Source organism: Crocodylus siamensis, chromosome 11 (genome assembly GCF_052110815.1).
Source record: "Crocodylus siamensis isolate JL-2025a chromosome 11, ASM5211081v1, whole genome shotgun sequence".
NCBI lineage: Eukaryota > Metazoa > Chordata > Crocodylia > Crocodylidae > Crocodylus > Crocodylus siamensis.
The window spans coordinates 17,707,605-17,727,948 of record NC_143405.1 but is presented as its reverse complement, the minus strand read 5'-3'; the positions used below and the strand labels follow the sequence as shown (position 1 = coordinate 17,727,948).

General features: G+C 50.6%; 1 protein-coding gene and 1 long non-coding RNA gene across 12 annotated transcripts in view; both read left to right on the top strand.

The window, feature by feature from the left end:
- The window catches only part of EXD3 (exonuclease 3'-5' domain containing 3), a 446,340-nt gene extending 442,796 nt beyond the window's left edge, over positions 1–3,544 (top strand). For 5 of the 10 annotated variants that reach the window (XM_090022468.1, XM_090022473.1, XM_090022467.1 and 2 more), the window contains one exon: positions 2,926–3,543. In XM_090022468.1, the coding sequence (XP_089878594.1) occupies positions 2,926–3,260 (335 nt within the window). In that variant the 3' untranslated portion in view covers positions 3,261–3,543. Of the gene's footprint in view, positions 1–2,925 lie in introns of all 10 variants that reach the window. The other 5 variants (XM_090022475.1, XM_090022476.1, XM_090022470.1 and 2 more) reach the window with 2 other exon arrangements.
- An 87-nt stretch (positions 3,545–3,631) lies between these two features.
- Positions 3,632–20,009, top strand: LOC149855527 (uncharacterized). Of its 2 annotated transcripts, none has more exons than XR_016438535.1 (3): positions 3,632–3,704; positions 17,306–17,487; positions 18,702–20,009. It is a non-coding gene; the product is annotated as an uncharacterized LOC149855527 (long non-coding RNA). The 2 variants fall into 2 exon arrangements; XR_016438536.1 differs by lacking the exon at positions 3,632–3,704 and adding an exon at positions 9,734–9,868.
- Positions 20,010–20,344: the final 335 nt, after the last annotated feature.

The following is a 20,344-nucleotide window of genomic DNA, read 5'->3' as shown; positions in this document are numbered from 1 at the left end:
CAGGTATTGGGGGAGTCCCTGTTCCCCCGTGCGCTGCCAGGAGTGACCAGGAATAACGGTCACAAGCTGGCGGAGGGTAAGTTTAGATTAGATATTAGGAGGCGCTACTTCACAGTCAGGGCGGCTAGGGCCTGGAACCAGCTTCCAGGGGAAGTGGTGCAGGCTCCTAGCCTGGGGATTTTTAAAAGGAAGTTAGATGAGCACCTTGCCGGGGTCATCTGACCCCGGTGCTCTTTCCTGCTAAGGCAGGGGGTCGGACTAGATGATCTACCTAGGTCCCTTCCGACTCTAGCTACTATGAAACTATGAAACTATTAGAGCAGGAACAACAGCTCCCGTCTCCTAAGTGGCAGCCCAGGGCTTCAGACTGTAAGACCCTCCTTCTTCCGGTTTGGTAGCAATTAGCATCTGTTTAGCATGGGAATGAAGGAGTACAAGGTTCAAGCAGAGCATAATTAGGCCTTTTGTCATGTGGCTTAGGAGTGCCACTAGATTGTGGAACATCCACTCCCAAGCGGGGCCCGAGCATTGCACGGTAGCAGTTGAAGGATGGCACATGGGTACTCAGTTGTGTTCTTACTTAGGAGTCATTATTCTTACTATTCAGCGTGACAGAGGCCATGTCTAAGCTTCAGACTTATGCCCAGCTGCAGCACTGCAGACACAGCGTTGCTGCACATGATGGACTTTGTAGACTAGAAGCAGGGAGTCCTCACGTGGTACAGACTGCGGAAGGTGCAAAGATGGTGTATGGGGCCTCCCCTAGCTCTAGGCCATTTATTCCAGGAGGTGCCAAACAGAATCTGTGTCTAGAGAGCTGAGGGAGCATTTCTACAAAATCTTATTGCATCCCTATCTGTAAGATCCTTCAGGTCTCAAACCCAGGATCTCTCCTTTGTGGCATCACCCTAGGTTTGAATCCCAGACCCCCTTCAAATAATATTAGGGTCCAGTGGCCAGAGTACCCTCCTGGGGTCAGTCTTGGTTTATCACTGTCCCTAGCACTCATTTTGCAATCAATAGGACGGGAGTAAAAGTTCTATCTGTGTTGAGGGCTTTGAAATGTAGGGTTAGAGAGCCCTACAGAAGAGCCAGGTCTGACTGTTAGCACTGTTATACTTCACTGCCTGGAGCACTGAGGACTACTGCTGATAAAGTTCTCTGTGTCCTAGAGAGGAACACATTGAAAGCCTCAGTGATGTCATGCTGGAGAAAAGCAAGTTGCCTTTTGTTGTATAACTTACGTCTAGGCAAGACCGTTTCCCTTGCCAAGGATGAATCATCCCTGGCTAATAATCTCAGTCCGCCTCCCTGCATCACTTGCTGCCAGATGTCCTGATGGATGGCAGTCAAGTCAGTTGGAGACTTCCGCCTTGGGATCCCAGGGCTTCACCATGCCCTCATCGCTGGGACATGAGCAGTGCGAGCCTGAGCGGCGCTGCCAAAGTCATAACGGGTTCTGTGGCTCTTTGTTTGCGATGGCAGAGTTCCCTCCGCCCACGGTGGGAGTTCACATGGAGGTGCATACGTGCTCTGAAGCATCCAGCCAAAGATCCTGGGTGCTGGTTCCCTGACTGAACTTTTACTGGAGCCCTCAGATTTCCATGAAGCAACACAGCACCTGCAGGGAGGCCCATGCCTCTTGGGTTTCTTTTGTCTGAACAAACATCACCTTTGGGGCAGCACTGGGAGAGGGAGAAAACAGTTGCAGAACTACACTTCTGCTGCTTTGTTTCTGCTCATCACATATAGACTGTCCAGTGCCTAATGCCTTTAGGATCTGAATATAGAGCAAGCTACAAGAGGTTCATTTAGTTGGTGACTAATCCACATAATAACTCGTAATGATCTTTTATATTTCCACAGCACCTTTAATGCTGAAGGTTTCCAAAGTACATTACATGCATGTGCTTTCTCTTTGCATCATCTGAAATACAGCCATCTCTGGGGTGGATCAAAGGGCTCATTTAACAGCACACTGCGACACAACACACCAGTACATGTCAGGAAGTGAAAAATACCATATCCACCTAAATGGCAGGGGAATTACAGAGTACAATTATCCCAACTGGAGTTCATCCAAGATGCTGGAAAATACTCCTGCTCCTGCAGAAAGTGCAATTTGATCTTTAATGAGCTCCAGTTGCATGACCCTCAGCTCCCCAGCACGCATAACAGACAATACTTCCATAAGCAAAGGGCCCCTAGCAACACATCTTGCCTTTGGTTCAGTACAAGACAGTGCCTCTAACTGTCAGCACCTGCACTCTCCTTGGGGTCTTTGACCAAAGCACTCACCAGATCAGGTGCTGCCAGGGTTCAAGCTGTTGTGCCTATGACATGGCCATCCAGGGGAGCAGCGATTGCTGTAGCTCAGCCCAGGGACTGTGTGCCTAACATAACCACTGTGGTCAGCAGGGTTCCCTAATGCCATGTGGAGCAGCTGGAAATGAGACTGTAGGGGTCGGATCCACCTGCCTGCTCATATGGCCCTCTCCGTGCCACTATGGCAGCCAGGTGAGGCCAAGGGTGAATATCCCTGGTGAAGGAGCTGCTAGGGGTCACCATAGACAAGCTCTATACCATCCTCTAGCTCCCTCATCAAGCCCCAGTAAAGGCAACATGTAGGGCATGGAGTCCAGCACACACTGCAGCAGGCGTGCAGATTTGTGCCAGAAGCCAGAGGCAGCACCAGGGAGCCTGGTCTGACCGAATGCAATCTCCAGGTGCCCTAGAATCAGAAGGGGGCTTCCAGTCACCTCGTCCCCACCCACCTCTGGGCTGCACTCCAGAGTCTCCCCCTTGGGAACTGGGTTTCTGTAGCAGAAGCCATGTGAGAGGGGGCTGCTACTGAGCACCAGCCCCATTTGTCACACTTGTTACTCAGTATTTCAAGGGTTTGCTTGTTCTTCCCTGTTTCCACAGCCTGCCTGGCAAGCACTGAAAAGAAACAAGAGACGGACGCAGAGGCCACTGTCCCAGAATCTGGCTCTCCACAGCTGGTTTACAACCCAAACTGCCAGTGGCTGGACGAGTCGGATCTCAACATGGAGTCTCTGACACTGGCCAACGGCACCGCCCTGCAGCTGGGAGCCATCCCAGTCAAGATGCTGGACAAAGCGGATCCATCTTATTTCTACTGCTGCAGCCAGTGCGGAAAGGTGTTCTGGGAGGGGTCACACTTTGGCTGCGTGGTCTCTCAGTTTAAGGATATTTTGGTTGCCACGAAGGAAAATCCCAGCTTCTATGAGCTGAGCTGAGGGGAAGGATTCCTGGCTCAGGCTAAACTACAGAGGAAAGAGCTGGGACTCTCAGGTGGGGTCCTTGTCCCCTGATGGGTCACGGCAGCTGGCAGAAGAAATGGACTTTGATTTGAGGTTGAAGATTAGGAGCTTGGCTGGTGGGGGAAGCTGTGTTTTGAAGGTGGTGGCAAAGGGCACTCTGTTACCTAGGGCCTTTCTGTGTGTGTACTGTAACAGGGCCAGTGGGATGTAATGGCCTTCTCCATGATCATTAAATCAGATGTTCAGGAAACAGTCGCTTTCCTTTATTGCAGTGGTGCTGCTAAGACAAGAATATCTCTCCCTAGCCATCTACTGAACCCTTTCCACTCCTCCCTCCAGGAGCTCCTGGCATCCGAGCTCTCCCATGGATAGAGCGGACCCCTCAGAGCACCAGTCACCACCACTGTGAATGCAGCCAGAGTGAGTACTGGAGGAACTTTGCTGCCATGACACCTCCTGGCAGGTGCTGAGCCTTGCTGCCTCCTCCCAGGCCTGAGCTGCTGGGGTCTTTGAGCCCTTGCTACCACTCTCCACATCTCAAGCTCTGCTTGCAGCCATATTTGAGGCTTGAAAGTAGCAGCAGGCATCACCCTCAATTGACTCACTTCAGGGCTTGGAACCTGTAGAGCTTCAGCGGGGGGGTGGGACCTGGTTCTCGATGGCACTCTTAGGGGTGCTACAGATGCAGTATAGACATGCCTGGAGTGAGCTTGTTGGGTGCTGGGTGTCTGCCCAAGATGTCCTACGGCAGAAGCAACACCCAGGCCCTTCCTGGCAAAGGACCCCATTCCCAAATGGCCAGCACCATGCCCTTGCTTGGTTCATCTGAAAGGGAGCAGAGCCTTCTTCACCCAAAGTCCTGTGCACAACTGTGACGAGCACTGGTGTAGTAAATCCGTCCCTCAGGAGCAAACCAAGTTATATCAGTAAAAGTTTGGCGTGGCTAGTGTAACTGCCTCTCTGCTGTGGGCTTTTACTAACTCAGGCAAGACAGGCAGGAATTGCACCTCTTCACAGCCAGCTGATGGGTGTTGTGCTGGCAAATGTGCAAAACAGACCTGGGCTGCTCTGTGTGGGCAGAAACAGGTCTGTGAGTCTGAGGGCATCCAGCAAAGTGAGTCCTCAAGGAAGACTTGGTCTCTGCTCTGCATCCTAACCCTCAGCAGAGACAGAAGGGCAACAGTCAGCAGGAAACCTCTCCGCCCCATGGTACATCCCCCTGGGAATTTTTGCCAATCTTCCCTAACTGGGCTTCACAAATCAAAAACCCAGCTGTGACTGAGTTTCTTCTCCCTGAGTAGGATTTGGCTGTATTCCTCCCACGCAGGCAGTGGGTCTGTAAGGAAGGAAAAGGGCACTGTCAGGTGCAACCAACAAGCCCCCGTCTTATTTCTCATTGAGTAGCAGCAGTGGTGCAAATGGGAGGAGTGATGGTAGGGAAAGCTGAGTCAGTGCCAAATGAGGCCTGATTCTACCTGAATTTAAGGGCAGGCCCCATGAAATCTTCCCCCTCCACTGTGAGTTCCTAAGGGATAATGAGCCCACACTTCACACTCAGCCGCTAGAAGAACAGGGGCTGTGGCTTCCCCTCCAGCTGCCAGGCTCACCCGCATTCTGCCTGGTGGTGTGGTGTGGTTTTTGGTACCTGGTTGAAGAGAGATACTCGAAGCTCCTTGTGCCTCCTATCACAGCCCCGGGGGCTCAGTTCCTTGGATCCTCAGGTACTGATGTCAACTACTGACCAACTCTTTCACCACAGAGACCATGCACCCAAAAGGCATCCCACTGCTCCCACACAGCAAGGGGTGCATGTCCAGAGCTGTGTTGTCCCAAATATACCAAACAGGCCTATGGGGTCTTACCGATCCTTCTCTAGTCTGGCACAGTTGAAGAGCTGCACAAGCAGAGAGAAGCTGAGCTCTGGAGTGAGGAAAGTCATCAAGACTTTAGTAAGTCCTGCAAATCTTCCTAGTGAAGCCCACAGCCAGCTACCTGCAGAGTGCAGCAGCCCCTTACCTGCAGGCACATGCAGAGTAGGCAGTTACAGCTGGAGTGCTTGTGGGAGGCTGCTCAGGACATAGAGAAGTATTTGGAGGAGGGCAGCATTAAATAAGAGCCCAGGTGCTTTGTGCAAGAATTTGCCTCCAAAATGGTGCTGGCCACCCGCCCATGAGCAGGTGGAGAGTGGCCATGTTCAGCTGAGCGTGGGTGGCTTGGCATGCTCCCTTAACCACCACATTGCTCAGCAGCGCTGGTAAGGGAGGAGGTGCCTCCAGTCCCACTGGACCCACATCTCGGAGGGGAAAGCTGAGCTGGGCAAGGCTGTGAAAGCCACTGAGGAGCTTCCCCTCTTTCACCTCCATGGGTTGGACCGTGGGGGTCAGCCCAGCATCTCTGGCCTTGGCTACCTTCCTAGTGACCCTAGGGTGCCAGCATTGATGCCCAGACCAGACAGTCGTCACCACTGGCCTATTGCTCAGCAGCTGATAGCTGGGCCAGCATTAAACCAGATGGAAGCCTCCTCCTGGTTTCTGGCATCTGACCTTCCCCCACTCACCAGTTCAGCCACACAAGCCATGCTGCGTTTCATCCAGGGCTGTGGGCAGCAGAAGGCTGAGAAGTGCCCACTGACACCAAGAACCTCCTTAACCTTATCTGAATGCTCATAATGTACAGATTCAGGGCCACCAACTAACAGGCCCCTATGGACCGCAGAGGGGAGGCTGAGGGAGAGCTGTTCTGCTTACCAAGCAGTGCTTGGCTGCCCCAATTAAGCTGGTGTTGTTCTTGGGAGGGTGCAAAAGGGTGTGTGATGTGCTTTGAATCAGTGCCCAGACTCCAGCCTTAAACCTGATCACTGCTGAATGCTGCTGGGTGGCTGCTGTGGTGCCGACAGCCGGACTGAAACCTCCATCCTCATTACAACACCCCCCGGCACCGAGCAGCAGAACTCCTTCCACCCAGTGGCCCCTGGGTTTGTCACGCTGCTTGAGAACTGCAAAGCCTGCCTGAGCTCTCCCCAGGCGGGACTTCCTGCTGGAGTGAGAGCTCAGTCCCTCTTCCCCAGGCGCTCCGGAGCAAGCATGTTTGCAGCTCATGAGCAGTGCTGGGCCGTTGAGCTGGGGCAGAGCATGCCCCGAGCTTTGGGCATTTGAGAAGAGCGGTGGCCTATCCTGCAAGCCGAGGGGAAGAGTCTCAACAAAACTGCAGCCAACTGTGGCGAGAACAGATTGAGGGGCTGGGTGGTGATCTGATGTGAAACAAATGTGCTCTAGATTCAGATGATGTGAGGGAGGGGGGAGCCAAGCCAAGAACCACAGATGGCACCTGCAATGCTGAGACGAGATCTTGAGAGCTTGAGGATGCCACCTGGCAGGCCTCCTCCCTGACACAGGAGTGAGCGAAGAGGAGGAGCACAGCCCTGCCACTTGTAACCCAGCTTCCTCCTCCAGAACCCAAAGCATCAGCGGGAGGTTCCTGGTGACAGGAGCACGAGCGGTGCCAGCCACTTCAATGGAAGACAGCCACCGGAGCAAGGCAAGCAAGAGCTGAATGCCTGTTGCTCTCAGCATTATGGCACTCCTGCCTTTGTGCCTCCCCCAGCCAGGCTGGGCTGGAAAAGCTCCACCCTCTTTTATGGAGGCAGCATTTGCAGAAATCCTCTCCTAATCCCAGTTAACTTTCAGGCACTGATGTTATTGCTAACAGGGCCTGAGGGGCTCCTGGCTGAAGTGTGACATTCACGGGCCAAAGGAATTCCTGCGCGGGCTGTGTGCTGAAATCCAAGACTTGCTTTTTCTGCTCCAGGCATTCAGGCCACACTAACTCTCAGGGCTTGCTCTCTTGCTTTTTTTCCTCTATCTTTTAAGAGCCTGGACTGGGGGCGACCAGTCTTCCCCCAAATCCCAGAGCCATCTGGAAAGTGGCAGCCGACTCTTTTCCTGCCAGGCCCCCAAATGACCTGCACTTAATTGCTCTGCTTCATTTATTCTTCCTTGTTTAAGGGCCTGGCTGGGGCTTAGTACCACTGACCTGGAAAGGGAGCCCTTTCTACTCTGCAGTTTCAATCTCTCCAGTAGAATATAGGAACTCTGTTTTTTCCACTCAGCAAACTCCTTGACACTTCCAAAGGCATTAACAGCTGATGGTTCAATTGCCCTTGTTATGACAAAGAAGCCCCATTGTTCAGGATCTCCATGCAGCAGTGATATTTCCAGGGCTGGCAGGGCTGTGTTTAAGATCAGATTTCCACTCCAGCAGTGAAGCAAACCATTTCTCTTTGATCTCCAGGAGAGAATCCAAGCTTCTGTGTCTGTAGAGACTTGCAACCAGAAGACTCAAATTCTGGATCTTCAGGAGTCCTTTCAGCTTGATGAAGCACCCCTGCTGGTGGGGTGCAGCCCCCTGGCAAATAACTGGCATCACAGGAAGAGCTTTGGTCACGGAGACCAGAGCAAATGTCTGCACTTACCAAACATACCTAGGGCCTGTGAAGAGACGGTCGTTGTAAAAGCTTACCTAAAAGACCTGCACTTAATTCCCTACCTGACACCCAGCCCATGTGGGAGTGCTGCCCTAGAAGTTAAGACCTCTTACTCTGATTCCAGAGATGTGAGTTCAAGCCCTACTTCAGGCAGCCTTTGACACAGGTCCCCAGTCAATTCAGCAGCTGAACAGGCCCCTGGTTGTTTGGGTTGGGAGTCAAAAGCAGGTGGGTACACTGCTAGCCGTATTCTTCCCTTGTGTGCTCTTGGCTATAGAAGCTGGTGTGCCTTCACCACAGCAGCCTTATGGCTATAGTTTGTCTGTGTTCATTGAAATAAATAAAGGCTCCCCTCTGATTCAGTCTGTCCAGAGGGTCTGTGTAGTTCAAACCTACCCCTGCCCTGAGCTTTGTTGCTGAAAAAAAAAAAAAAAGGTGAGTTAAAGGGCACTTCCTAGTTTTAGGAACAGCCAGATTGCATGCAGCTGAATTAAACCCCTATCAACAGGACCCTAGAGGTGGGTCAAGGCAGATATGCCACAGAACTACCCTCCAGGCCCTGAGATTGTCATTAGTTAAGTTTCTTGGACCTTGCAACATGTGCAGGTCCTATGACTATAAGTTAAGGTCGGAGGGCAAGGAAGACAGACAGAGGGGCAGAGTGCCATTTTGTTCCCCCTTTGTAGCCAATAAAAGAACCACAATATTTATTTTCCCACTGTAGATTTAAGTCTCTTTAGAGGTGAAGCAGAGACATGTATTTCTCATTCCATCCAAAACAACGGTATTGAAAGGATGTTCAATGAATCACCAAGAAGTCAGGAAATGACAAAGCAAAGGTGGTTGTTGCATGCGTGAAGCACATTTTTGAAGAGCAAGTCAAATCCGACCACCAACAGGCACAAGGACAACTGAAGGACGGCAGTCGCGATCCAGCACAGAACTTCAGCATGTGCCTGGCTTTCAGCCCCGAGCAGTCCTTAAGGCAATGAGACTCTCCACAGGTGAGGCTATGCTGCTCAACGGGGCCATGGGGCCCGTCACCTTGCCATCACCCTCGGTGGGGCATGAGAGCAGCAAGTCACAGCATTTTTTTTCAGTACTTGAAAATGGCTCAACTGGCGTTGGTGAAGTGTTAACAGAAAAAATTGCTCTCTGCCAGGGAAATGAGCATGCTGCCAAAACTAAGCTGTGAAGGCAAGGGAAAACTAGGAAACTGAAAATGATCTATGGCCATGGAAGTGTTTTAAGCCAGTGTTTCCCAGGGGTGGGTGTGGTCGCCTCCAAGGCCTGCAAAGGTCTAGCCAAGCCAGGTGGGCACGGACAGATGTCTTAGCTAATCTCCAGAGTCTCAGCATTTGGTTTGCTCTGATTGTAATGGAAACAGTCACAATATCACCCAAGTGTATCCATTATACCATTGTCTGCCTGAATTTGTAGAGTGTCTGAAGCAGTAGCTGACACCTGAACTGCTGCAGTCCTTTCAGTGGGATTCAAACACCAGGAATAATACTTTAAAGGTCCATAGTAATTATTGTACATTCAAAGCATATTGAAAAGAAGTTGCAGTAATGATTGTACTACTTTGTTTCCCAAAATGTGGGCTGCACATAATCGGGATTAGACACAAAAGCCTTTAACCTCATATGGTGGATTTGGAAGGTGGCAGGATTGCTTGTTTTTTTCTCATTCAGGGTTTGGCTTTCAAAGCTTGGAAAATACAGGTTAAAACAACCTTAATTCTAAATGTCCATACACCCCTTATAACACCCATTGCTGGTCTCTGAGCAACACCCCTCCGTGCTGCAGGGCAATGTTGCTAATAGCACAGGAAGGACTTGTTGCTTTAAGTCAGTATTGTTGAAGGCAGACTTCTTAAGGGCCATCTTCACAGTGATTGTCATATCCAGGCCCTGACTAGTGCTGATGAAATACCTCACGGCACTTTTTATAACAGGAGAATTGCAAAGCACAGTGTTTTGACTGAATTCCCCCTTGTGTTGTTTCATTCAATCTCCCTAAGATTTCCCTGCAGATGAGCATTGCTGTGCATTGTTCAGTAGCTCCCACATTCCTCCCAGAGACGGCTCCATTTCAGACGGTGAGTGAAGCAATCCTTACACATAATATGCATTTCTGGGTGTCATCCTTGGATAGCACTTGGTGGGGAGGTGGGGGCTTTGGCATGAAAGGATCTGTATGATGAGACATTATCATGAGACATCCCCTTCTCTGAAGTTCTCCTTGGTGTCCGTGAGGGAACGCACCATGTGTCCAGAAGAACTCGGGGAGGCCAGGGGAAGGCAATACATGCCAGCACCCACTTGGAATAACTCAGTTGCCTGGGAGAATGGCACAGGGGCATTGCTTCCTTCCTCTGCCAGTCCCACTGACTCTAGTCTGATCGCTGCAACAGCAGAGCAAAGTTAGGAAAAGCCTGGCTTATCTTGTGCCACTGTTTGGACAGATCGGATTAACACCAGGACTCACTCAACTGCCATATTGTAGAAGGGACCTTGCCCTTCTCTCCTAGCTGGGTGCGTGTATATTTGTCTCCTCTCTGCTGTTCCCTGAAGAGGAGTTAGTAGCAAATGGGCCTCCCTTGGCTTTACTGCTGATCGGGAAGTAGCTCTCCTTGCGTTTCTGTGGTGCTGTGTGGCTGCTTGCTGAGAGGAGCCCTCCATCTCCTTCCCCAGTTTCTTGCAAGTGGCCTCCAAAAGGAGGTAGGAAAAGAGCTGTGCTCATGCTGGTGTCTGCTCCCCAGGGCTGGCCTTGTTTCTTGCTAGCCTCCACACAGAGCATAGAAGTGACTCGTGGAGCCAGTGCTGTCCAAGAGCAATGCCTTTGAACCAGACTCAAGCGCTGCCTTGCAGGGTTTGGTCAGTGCATTATTCTCCCCTATGACCGAAGGGCAGGTTGTGGCTGTATCAGGGTGAGGAAGAACCTGCACAGTGAACTCTGCTTGTGGTTTCCAGCCCTGCAAAGCTGGTCCTTCAGGCAAGAGCTTAAGCAAGACAGCTTCCCACAGGAAAGAGGCAGTTTGCTGGGGTTTGAACGTTGTTCAGCAGGTCAGCATGAGTCATCGGCTATGTGGAGTGGGTGCTGGTGCAATTCATGCCCAGCAGGACAGTCTTTAATGGCATCTCCTAGCCTGAGCCGGACAGGTCAAGGCTGAGTGCCTGCTTGGACTCTTTGTGTTAGCCGAAGGCCTTCCTGCTCTGCATCTCTGCAACTGGTTATGGTAAATGGTTACTTGCCAGTCACTGTGTTTCCTCAGTACTTGGGGGCTGGTCCACCTTATTGTCAGTCAGGGCCTGGGTATCAACTAAGTACGGAGCCTCATTGTCCTAGGATCTGTACAAACACAGAACAGACAGCCCCTGCCCTGGAGTCTAACCAACAGACCCTGGGTAAAGGCAGGAAGCACCAGCAAAATTAGCACATCACCAAAATCCTAGGCCTTTGCAGGCCAGTCTTCCTGCAGGCTCCCCCACACGGAAACAGGAGGCAAGTGAATCCCATGGAAATGAAATGGGGCACTTGAATTCCAGAGTCAGAGTGGCCACACATACAGACACACTGAAATAAGTAAGGGTGCATTTAATACTCCCGTTAGAGGTGAGAGTGCAATGGACCCCCCCCAGCCCAAAGTAGCTTTTAGTTTAGCAGGCTGAAGCCCCCAAAACAATGGAGTCTGTGTCAAAGGCATCAGCAGAGATGGTTCAGCTTTCACTGGAAAGCCTGGGTACTTACTCACTTGCAGCTGGGCAGCCTGTGCTATACCAGCAAAGCCCCTACCTAAAAGTGCAACTCGACACAGGTGTTGGCATTTTGGTGCCAGCTTGTTTGTAGGCCAGTCCTCAGCTACACCCCTCCCCGCATATCCTTCTACCCCCCTCCTCCATTGTAACAAAGCAAAGCCTTTGAGAAGGGACTGCCAGTCACAGACCCAGCATCCGGCCCAGTGCAGTGTGCAGGCATGTGCATCTCTAAGAGCTGGGAACCTAGTTTCCTGCAGACAAGACCTTGGCTGTGTGAGGGCATGAGGAGAGGGAAGTAAAATTCCCAGAGGGAATTCTGTCTTGGGAAATGCTGAGAGCTGTCTTGGCAGGCTGGCTGTGTAATTGCAGGAGTAAATGCTATTCATCTTTCTCATTAGCTTCAGTGAGTGGATTTTGGGGGGCAGGGAGATGGAGGGAGGATAAACAGGGCCATATGTTGATGGGAGCTGGAGGTGTCCTTTACTCTTACTGCAGTCACTTCAGACTTTTATACCAGTGTTCATGAGAACAGGATCCCTTGTGTCCACCTTCAGCGGTGTTCTTCCAGGGACCCTGGCGAGGCTGACCAGGTGGGAGTCTGGATTAAGGCCATTTAGGACATGAGACTGGGATTGGAATCCTACAGCCTCAGGGTGGGTCTGGCCCACAAAGCCCTTGGATCTGGCCTGCGGATGTGGGGTTTTAGCAGCATTCGGCAGCGAGGGGCCTCAGCTGTCGGTGGTCTCCTCATGTTACTGCAGGGAGAAGCATTGGCTGTATTGGCCTGTCCTAGCGCCCAGTTGCCTCTGAGCCAAGGTGGGTCATTCCAGGGGGAAAGGTTATCAATCACTGCACTGGACAATGGTAATGAAGGGCCAGCATGGCTCTATCCCTCAGCAGGGCCCCACACCACTGGAATGCCGTATCCTTTTCCATTGTTTCACAGCATATAGGGCCAGAGGGGCTATTAAATCATCTAGTCTGTTGTAATAGATACCTTCCAGCTACCCTCATGGTAGGTCCAATAACTCGGATTTGACCAAATCATTTTATTCCAAACTGTGGTGATCCTGGCAGTTGGTGTGACACCAAGCACATAAGCAAGACATAAGCAAGACACACCAGCCAGACACCTGAGAGAGAGGATTCTCCAGACTGCCTCCTCCATCCCACGAGGTGCCTTTTTCCAGCTATGGACTATGCCAGGTGCTCCAGAGGAAAGTGAGGAAAACTTAAAAAAAAAACCAGACTACATAAAGCCAATTGTGCATCAGGGGAAAAACTTCCTCCCTGACTCCCACAGGAGCCTGGCTGCAGCCCTGATGCATTCCATTGAATTACAATCTTGGTTTTAATACAAAGCAACTACTGCTAGGGGCATGTTGAGGCCAGTACAGGGCTCTCTGTTCTCTCCACAGCCCATGAAGGGAAGAATTCATAGATTTAGGGCTGGGGACAGACATTCAAAAAGACTTCACCCAAGCCTTAACTGATTCAATCCTTGCATGCTGGGTTAGTCTAACCTGGCTAGGCATCCTTAAACTGGTTTGTCACTGGACAAACATTTTCTCTGGACTGAGGAAATTCAGGCACATGCCTCAAGTGGCTCAGAGGTAGGAAGCCGGGGCTAGGGGGCCTGAGGGGAGGGCAGGGGGTGCTAAAGCAGCCTCTCCCTTCCCTTCCAGAGGTGCTTCAGCTGAGGGGAGCATGGCCAGGCCCCAACAAGACACTCTGATTAGGGATGCCTGCCTGCACCATCCCAGGCTTTTCCCTGCTTGCTGCTCAAGGGTGGGAACGTTGCCAGCCCCCAGCCCCAGGCTAGCACTCTGAGGCAAAGGAGGGTATGTGTTCAGTGCATGCATCTGTTGATGATACTGAGTTTTTCAATCTCCTTCTCCCTGCTTCTTCATACTGTCTGCAAACCTGACAGGCAAGCAGGGAGCCAGCAGGGGGCTGATAACACAGTGATTATCAGCCCATCAGCAAAACAAATGCCTCTCTCATTTAGTTCAACTCTTCTTAAACAGCTTTTTCCCAGGAAGGAATGGAGGGACATTACCAGCTGACCTGTTGATTTGCTCCAAAAAGCCCTAAGCAGACACTGTTCTGTCTGCCTGTCCCAGTGAAATTGGAGAGAGACACACACACACCTCTCAGACATTAGCTAACATACCACATACCTAGGGTCTGTGGGGCTGGGGTCCGTGCTGTGGGCGATGGGAGGGAGGGAAGGAAGTGGGGATTCCTGCTTAAGCAGTGAGAGGAGGGGGGGGGAAGCCAGGGGGAAACTAGGCAGGACCTGCTATGTCTTCAGTCTCTGCCGGAGCTGCTGGCCAGGGAGTAGAGGGGAGAGGCCAGCCCTGTTCTATGGAACAGACAGCCCCAGCTCATCCCAGCAGAGCATGTTGGGATGCTGGGGGTGTCTGGTTTAATCTTAAACCAGCAAGGGGTCTGGGACAGACATTTTATATTCTGGTTTGACCCAAATTAGTTAAATCTGATAATCTATTCAACCAGGTTTATCTGTAAACCGGTTTCAGCCATTTTCAAACTGGTTTATGTACACTGAACATCATGTTCTGTTACAGGTTTAAACCAGTTTCTAGTCACTTAAATCTTGTGTTGGTTTATGTGTAATGTCTGTCCCTAGCCAATCCCTCAATGACTACATTTTAAGTAGGTCATTCTCCTCCCCAAAGGCTTCCACTGGAGGGAAGGGAAAAAAAATGGTAATGATCTGATTCAAAGCCCACTGAGAGGTTTTAGCTGGTGTCAATGAGTCTTCAGCAGGCCCTTAGTAATGTACCTAGCTCAGCAGCCTTGCTTCCTTGCTCCCAGAGCAAGCACTTCTCCCACTGCCTGTAGTGGGCCCCTTCCAGACACCAGCTCCACCTTGCTGTTGCACAAAGGAGGCAACGCTGGAGATATAATCATCAGGCCAAGATTATCTCTAGTCACAAAGCTGAATTCAAAGCCAAGCTGTAAGCTGAACTGGCCTTGAGCACCATCCAGGAAGTAATAAATTGTCCAGGTTTGAATGGAGGAGAAACATCAAAGAGAAATAAACCCAGTGTTTTAATCAGACCAAGGTATTGTTTTCCTGTTCGGTTGCCTTTTTTTTTAAGGCCATTGTTGCTCCTGTACTAATGTTTAACATTTATTAGTGCAGAAATGAGCCCTTCATCTTTTATGGTGCTATTTGGTCGTCTGTTCGGAGGGCAGCCCAGACAACTGATTCAAATGTATCTCATAAATAAAAGCATTAGGTGGAATCGAAGTGCCTGAGACAGGTTTGTGGGTCAGGCGTAAGGCAGAGATATCATTGTGTGGGCATTTCAGGCTCTGACCTGAGAATGTTTTCCATCCAAGACCCTTTGTAAAAGCTTTGGTTAATATGTATAGTTTGCCTTCCCTTATCCATGTCCACTTGGCAATGGAATTATTAACAATGATAACGCCCAGCAGAATCCTCTATACAAAGATCTCAAAGCATTTTATAACATGGGGCCAAAGCAACATTCAGGCTGGATTTTTCTGGTCCATCTAGTCCAGAATCCTGCCTCATACAATGAGCAGGACCAGGAGGAAAGATCAAGGACCCTGTACTGGGTAATCATGACATCTCTCCTTGAGGACTTTCCATGTAATCGCCCACCCCCCACACACTCAAACACACACGCAAGGACATGCTATTTAGAGGTCAGCTAAATCCCTGAAGCGAGGAGGTTTCTGTCCCTCAGAAGGGTGAGATTTTTCCTCTGTACTGTGTTGGAGATCAGAATAATGATCATAATGGTCCTTTTTGGAGTTGGTCTCTACGAAAAGCCCTTGTTTTACCTTTTGTTATTTACCGTTAGCTTTCAGTACCTTCTTTTTATCCACTCAAGTTTGTAGTCCTGTATTAAAGCCTCTTATGGTTTTGCCCTCTAGGACTTGTGGCAAAGAGTCCTACTGTCTAGTTCTGGGTTGGGTGAAAAGGTGAATAAAGCCTCACAATGCCCTAGGTCCTAGGAGGTAAGTAGGCAAGATCCTGCTGCTTTTCCTAGGTGGGGAATCCAAGGCGCAGAAATGGGTAATGTTATACCAGAGGATATTCTGCTACTTGAGAAGACACCTGGTGTCCTCCGAGTCCCAGCCCTGTGCTCCACCCACTTGACCAGGCTTCCTCTCTGAAGTATGCTGAGTACTGAGCTTGCTTTATCACACACCTGCTGCTTGGTGGGGCTGGTTTTATTCCAATGAGACTGTATGGTTAAGACTAGCTTGCTGTTTAGCAGCCAGCGGTTTGAAGCGCTCTACGGTGCACATGCTGACTCAGGTTGCCTTGAAAATCACTGTGCCTCATGGGTGCCTGGGGTAGGGTTCACAGTCCTGATTTGTGTGAGTACTAAGCTCTGGTAGCAGTGACACTGCCTTGTTGATATTCTGTGTCAGAGCTCTCGGCCGGGCTCCTTTCTTCGATGAACCAAACTAGCCTAGAGGAAGTGCAAACACTGAGAAATTGCATGCTGCTTGATTGTTTGAGTCTCATTTCCCCTCTGGTGTGTTTCTCAAATGTCCTTATGAGTTTGATGGGGACAAGGTGTTTGGCACTCAGGCTAACTTTAGTTTACAAATGAACATATAAACATTGTTCCTCATCAGCCAGGAATGTGCTTCCCTCCCTTCTCCCCCACCTTATCCCCATCCCCTTCCGAGCAAACTTCCTTCCTGGTGTAATCTGGATCGGAAACCCTGCTGCATATTTGACTGGCTCAGAGAGAAATCAGCTTAGCTTTCCATGGTGTGACTTTGTGGCTTGAACTGAAGCAGAGCGGCAGAGAGATGAGACACTAATGCCATGGTTAAGAACCAAGTCCATGAAGCAACAACTTCAGTTATCCCTGGGATTTGTCTCTGGACTCAGAGCACTGGGCAAAGGCATCGTGTTTACTGTCAAAATGTTGCTTCCTTTATTTGGGGTCACAGCTGAGGGTTTTCAAAAGATGAATTCAGTGTTCAACTCCTGCCCCACCCCCAGTTAGCGACATCCGCTTCAGGGCTGGAAACAGAGTCTGTCTTGTCAGGCCTTCATTCATCCAGAGAGCAGGCTACGGCAAAGGAAGTGCAAGCTCCTCCCACCTCGAAGGCTGATCCGAGGGGACTCCATTTAGAGTGAATGTGGCACTGAGTCTCCAGTATCAATTTGCCACTTGGTTTGACTGCCAGTGGGCACGTCTACATGTGCAATTAATTGCGAACAAGAAACTCTGGAGCTTATTGCTCTGGGCTTTTTTGTTTCTGAGTACACTGTTTGAATGTGCTTCCGGGAGTAAAAAACTTTGGAGCAAATTGCTTTGGAATGTATTCTTGCACACCAAACAGAGCCCAGGCAGAGCAGTCCGGGTTGGCAGAGGACCCGGGGGTGGGTGGGTGGGTGGGTGGGGGCTGACTGGGGCGCAGGATGTCTCAGTGCAGGGCTCACACTGAGGCACCCTGCACACCAGCCAGCCACGGAGATGTGGAGAAGGGCATGTGGAGAAGGGGGAGCGGCCAGACCAGGGCTGCCCCCATCTCCACACACTGCGGAGCAGCTGGCTAAGGCGCAGGGTGCCTCAGCATGGGCGGGCAAATCTGATTCACAGGAAAAATGCAGAGATTTCAAACAGGATCCATAGTGTTAAATGGACCCTGACCTATCACGGTCTTTCTGCATTCTTTGCAAACAGAAGAATTGCTCTAGTATTTTTCAGTGGTAGTTTTGAGTGAAAACTAAGAGCTGGCATTTCTGTACACAGGACTGGGCCTTGTGCCACCTGGATTGGCCCTGCACTCAACTCTGGACCTGTCCAACCAGCCCAAGTCAATGCAGCCCCCAAAAGATCCCTTGTGAACCTCACTGTCTACCCACATAAATCGAATTGCAGAATCAGGAGATTCCTATTCTTCAGTCTCATAAAGTGCAGCAAGTTAAGTGCATGTAAGTAGTCCCACCAAGCTCAGCGGAAGAGGGTTACCTTACATTTGTGCTTACATCATTTTAGGATCAGGACCTGTATTTTAAAGAGACTCTTCATAGATTCCAGAGGCATTTAGGCATTTGCAATTTCTAACTTCCTGCTACACTGAGATGCTGAAATGTGGTTTGCACTGCACAGCTGAACAACATCAGCTGCTGTTTGGACCTGTCACAAAACAGGAAATTCAAGGTCAAGACTGTCCCTGCCTCCTTCCCCAGCCCTGTACCTCAAGGGGTGATTACCAGCGGGTCTGAAAGAAGGGGTGTCAAGCTTTGCTGGGCAGCACTGCTTTAAAGTGAGCTTCCCCACTCCTCTTTCAGGTCCCTAAAGCAGGCCAGCTTCCTGATATGCCCTTGCTTCATGCTGTCTGGTCTCTCCATGTACCTGCTAACTTAAGGCCTGAGCTCTTAAGGCGCTGCAGTCCTACTGAAGTCAATGGGACATAAGCACATACTTGAGTTCTGCCTTGAACTGCAGTGGACTTAATCACAGGTTTCATTGTTCTGATTTGGGGCCTAAATCTCCATGGCCCCAACGCCAAGGGGTGTTTGCGTGCCCAGCCCTGGAATCTTTTACTGAAGCAAGTGAGCCATCCTGAAGATCCTGCCTCAAGGGAGTAGTTTTTACTCCACTGACAGGACCCATCCACTCCCCTGGGGCGTTGGAGGTCAGGAAGGGATATGGAGGACCAAACCTTTTAGTACTAATAACTGCCCATGCCATCTCCACTTCCAGAGGTCTGTCCCTTGAGGTGGCTTGTGTCACGGTGCTCCCACTAGAAAGGGGATTGATGTAGCACCCTCCACCTCCCCGCAGAGTTGTTAGAGGATTGCTTCGTACAGCAGCAGGGACCGGTTACGTACTCTGTAAACCTGACCTGTGGAGTAAGGATGTTTAGGACCCTCTCCTGCACTGTGCTTTGTACCTTCAGTTCCCATTGAAACCAATGAATGCTGAGAGCACTCAGTACCTGGCGGGGAAGGCCAGGGCTTTCTCAATCCCTGGCCAGCAGCTAGTCAGGTTCTTTCTCCCACCCCCACTGGCTGTGTCTCCATCCCTCTCCGTTTTTATTATAGGGATGCAAACTGCCAGAGCTTGTCAGGCATCTGGGTCTGTTTCCTGCAACTAATGATATTTGAACTATTTTTCCCCTTTCTTTCTTGTTTAAATGCAGAGACTTCTAAACCATAAGGGACAAAACCAGAAGCCAAGAACAAGGCCAGAAAGCTCTGCTCCCGGCCTCTCCCTCTGTGCCAAGGCAGCAGGCCTCATCCCACCTCTCCCCACCCTCAGAAATTCACAACTGGTTTGTTTGCAGGCTCCTGCTTTTGATGGATTTGTGTCATTTTTGCTGCTCTCAGGCCGGATTCACGGGGAAGGTGAAGCCAAAAGGCCGGTCCTGCCTAGTGACTGTCTGCGGCAGTTCCTGAGCACGGCCTTGTGCTTCCTCTCTGCTTGCAGTGAGCGGAGGGTGTTTGTAGTTTGATCGCTATCCTCTCTCTCTCTCTCTCTCTCTCCTTTTGCTGGGTCTCTGCGCTGGGAAGAAAAGCTCCCGTCTTTCCCACGCTCTCCGACACATTTTAATGAATTAACTGGGGGCCACGCCCCCTCCCTCCCTGCCTCTGGGCCCGCCCCTTTGGCTCCTCAGCTCCCTTTAAGGAGGCCTCTGAGGCTGCTTTGCTCTCTCTACTTGTTAGACTTCCCTGGAGGACGTCAACCAGCCACTCCTCTCCTGAAATGAGCTCCGTTCAACCTAAAGCACTGAGCTCTGTCCCACTGATCCCCCTGATGCGTAAAGGAGCTGAAGGCCCCTTGTGAGCTCTGCCTCCAAACTTCCCTAGCCAAGGGAAAGTTTTTTCTTCATTGCCTGGCTCTTTTTTCCCCCTCCGTTGCTCTGCATGTTCGTTTGCTAGACGTACGACACTGCACTGCGCATTTCCTCCCCCTCCTCTGTCTGCAGCATTCAGACCTTTGCATGGCTTCCTTGTTCTTCGAACATAACAGATAAATCACTGGGTGGGACTACTGGTTTTGCAAGGAAGAACCAAAAGTAAGGGTGAGGAGGAATGTCTGTCGGGGCTCTTGAAAGCTACAGTCACCCGTTTGTCTACAATCCGAGCTCGCAACCCCCAGGCTGTCTAGCCGCTGAAACTCTAACTGGTGTGAGAAAGCCGCCTTGGATCTGGGAGGGACACAGAAATGCGCATGCATGCTTTGTCCTGAATGACAAAGATGAAGCATAAAACAGAGCTGAAATGTGTGTTAACAAATGGATGTATATTTTTTTTCTGGCTTTCCTCCAGTATGGATCCCTGCCCCCACCCGGCAGTAATTAATATTGCCTGGCTATTTTCCTGGCTGAGTTGTTACTTTGTTCCCCAGTGGAACTAGCAATGCAGCTCAGTCCTGCAGTCAGGGTCCAATCTAGCAAACACCCCCAATGTCTGTTGGCTGCTATGAAAATTGTAGGATTTCCTGCTACAAAGTCATCTAATGTGCGGTATTTAAGGATGGATCTTGGAAAGTAACAGGAGTCTGCATCCATAGAGGATTGACACGTGCACAAACTAGGAGTGTTTCTGTACTGACTCTGGGATCAGTTCTATCATCTGGAGACCCACATTCAGGCTTCCTTCCTCCGTCTAAGCAGCACTCCGGTCTGTGGTGGATGCTGCGGGGGGTGAGCGGGTGGCAGAATGGGTCTCTTTAGGAGCAGCGGCTCTTCACGTAATGGAATTCACATCTTGAATGGTCCAGCCCCTGCTCAGCATAGCCAGAGGAGGGAGATGACATTGATTTAATAACCCCAAGTTAGTG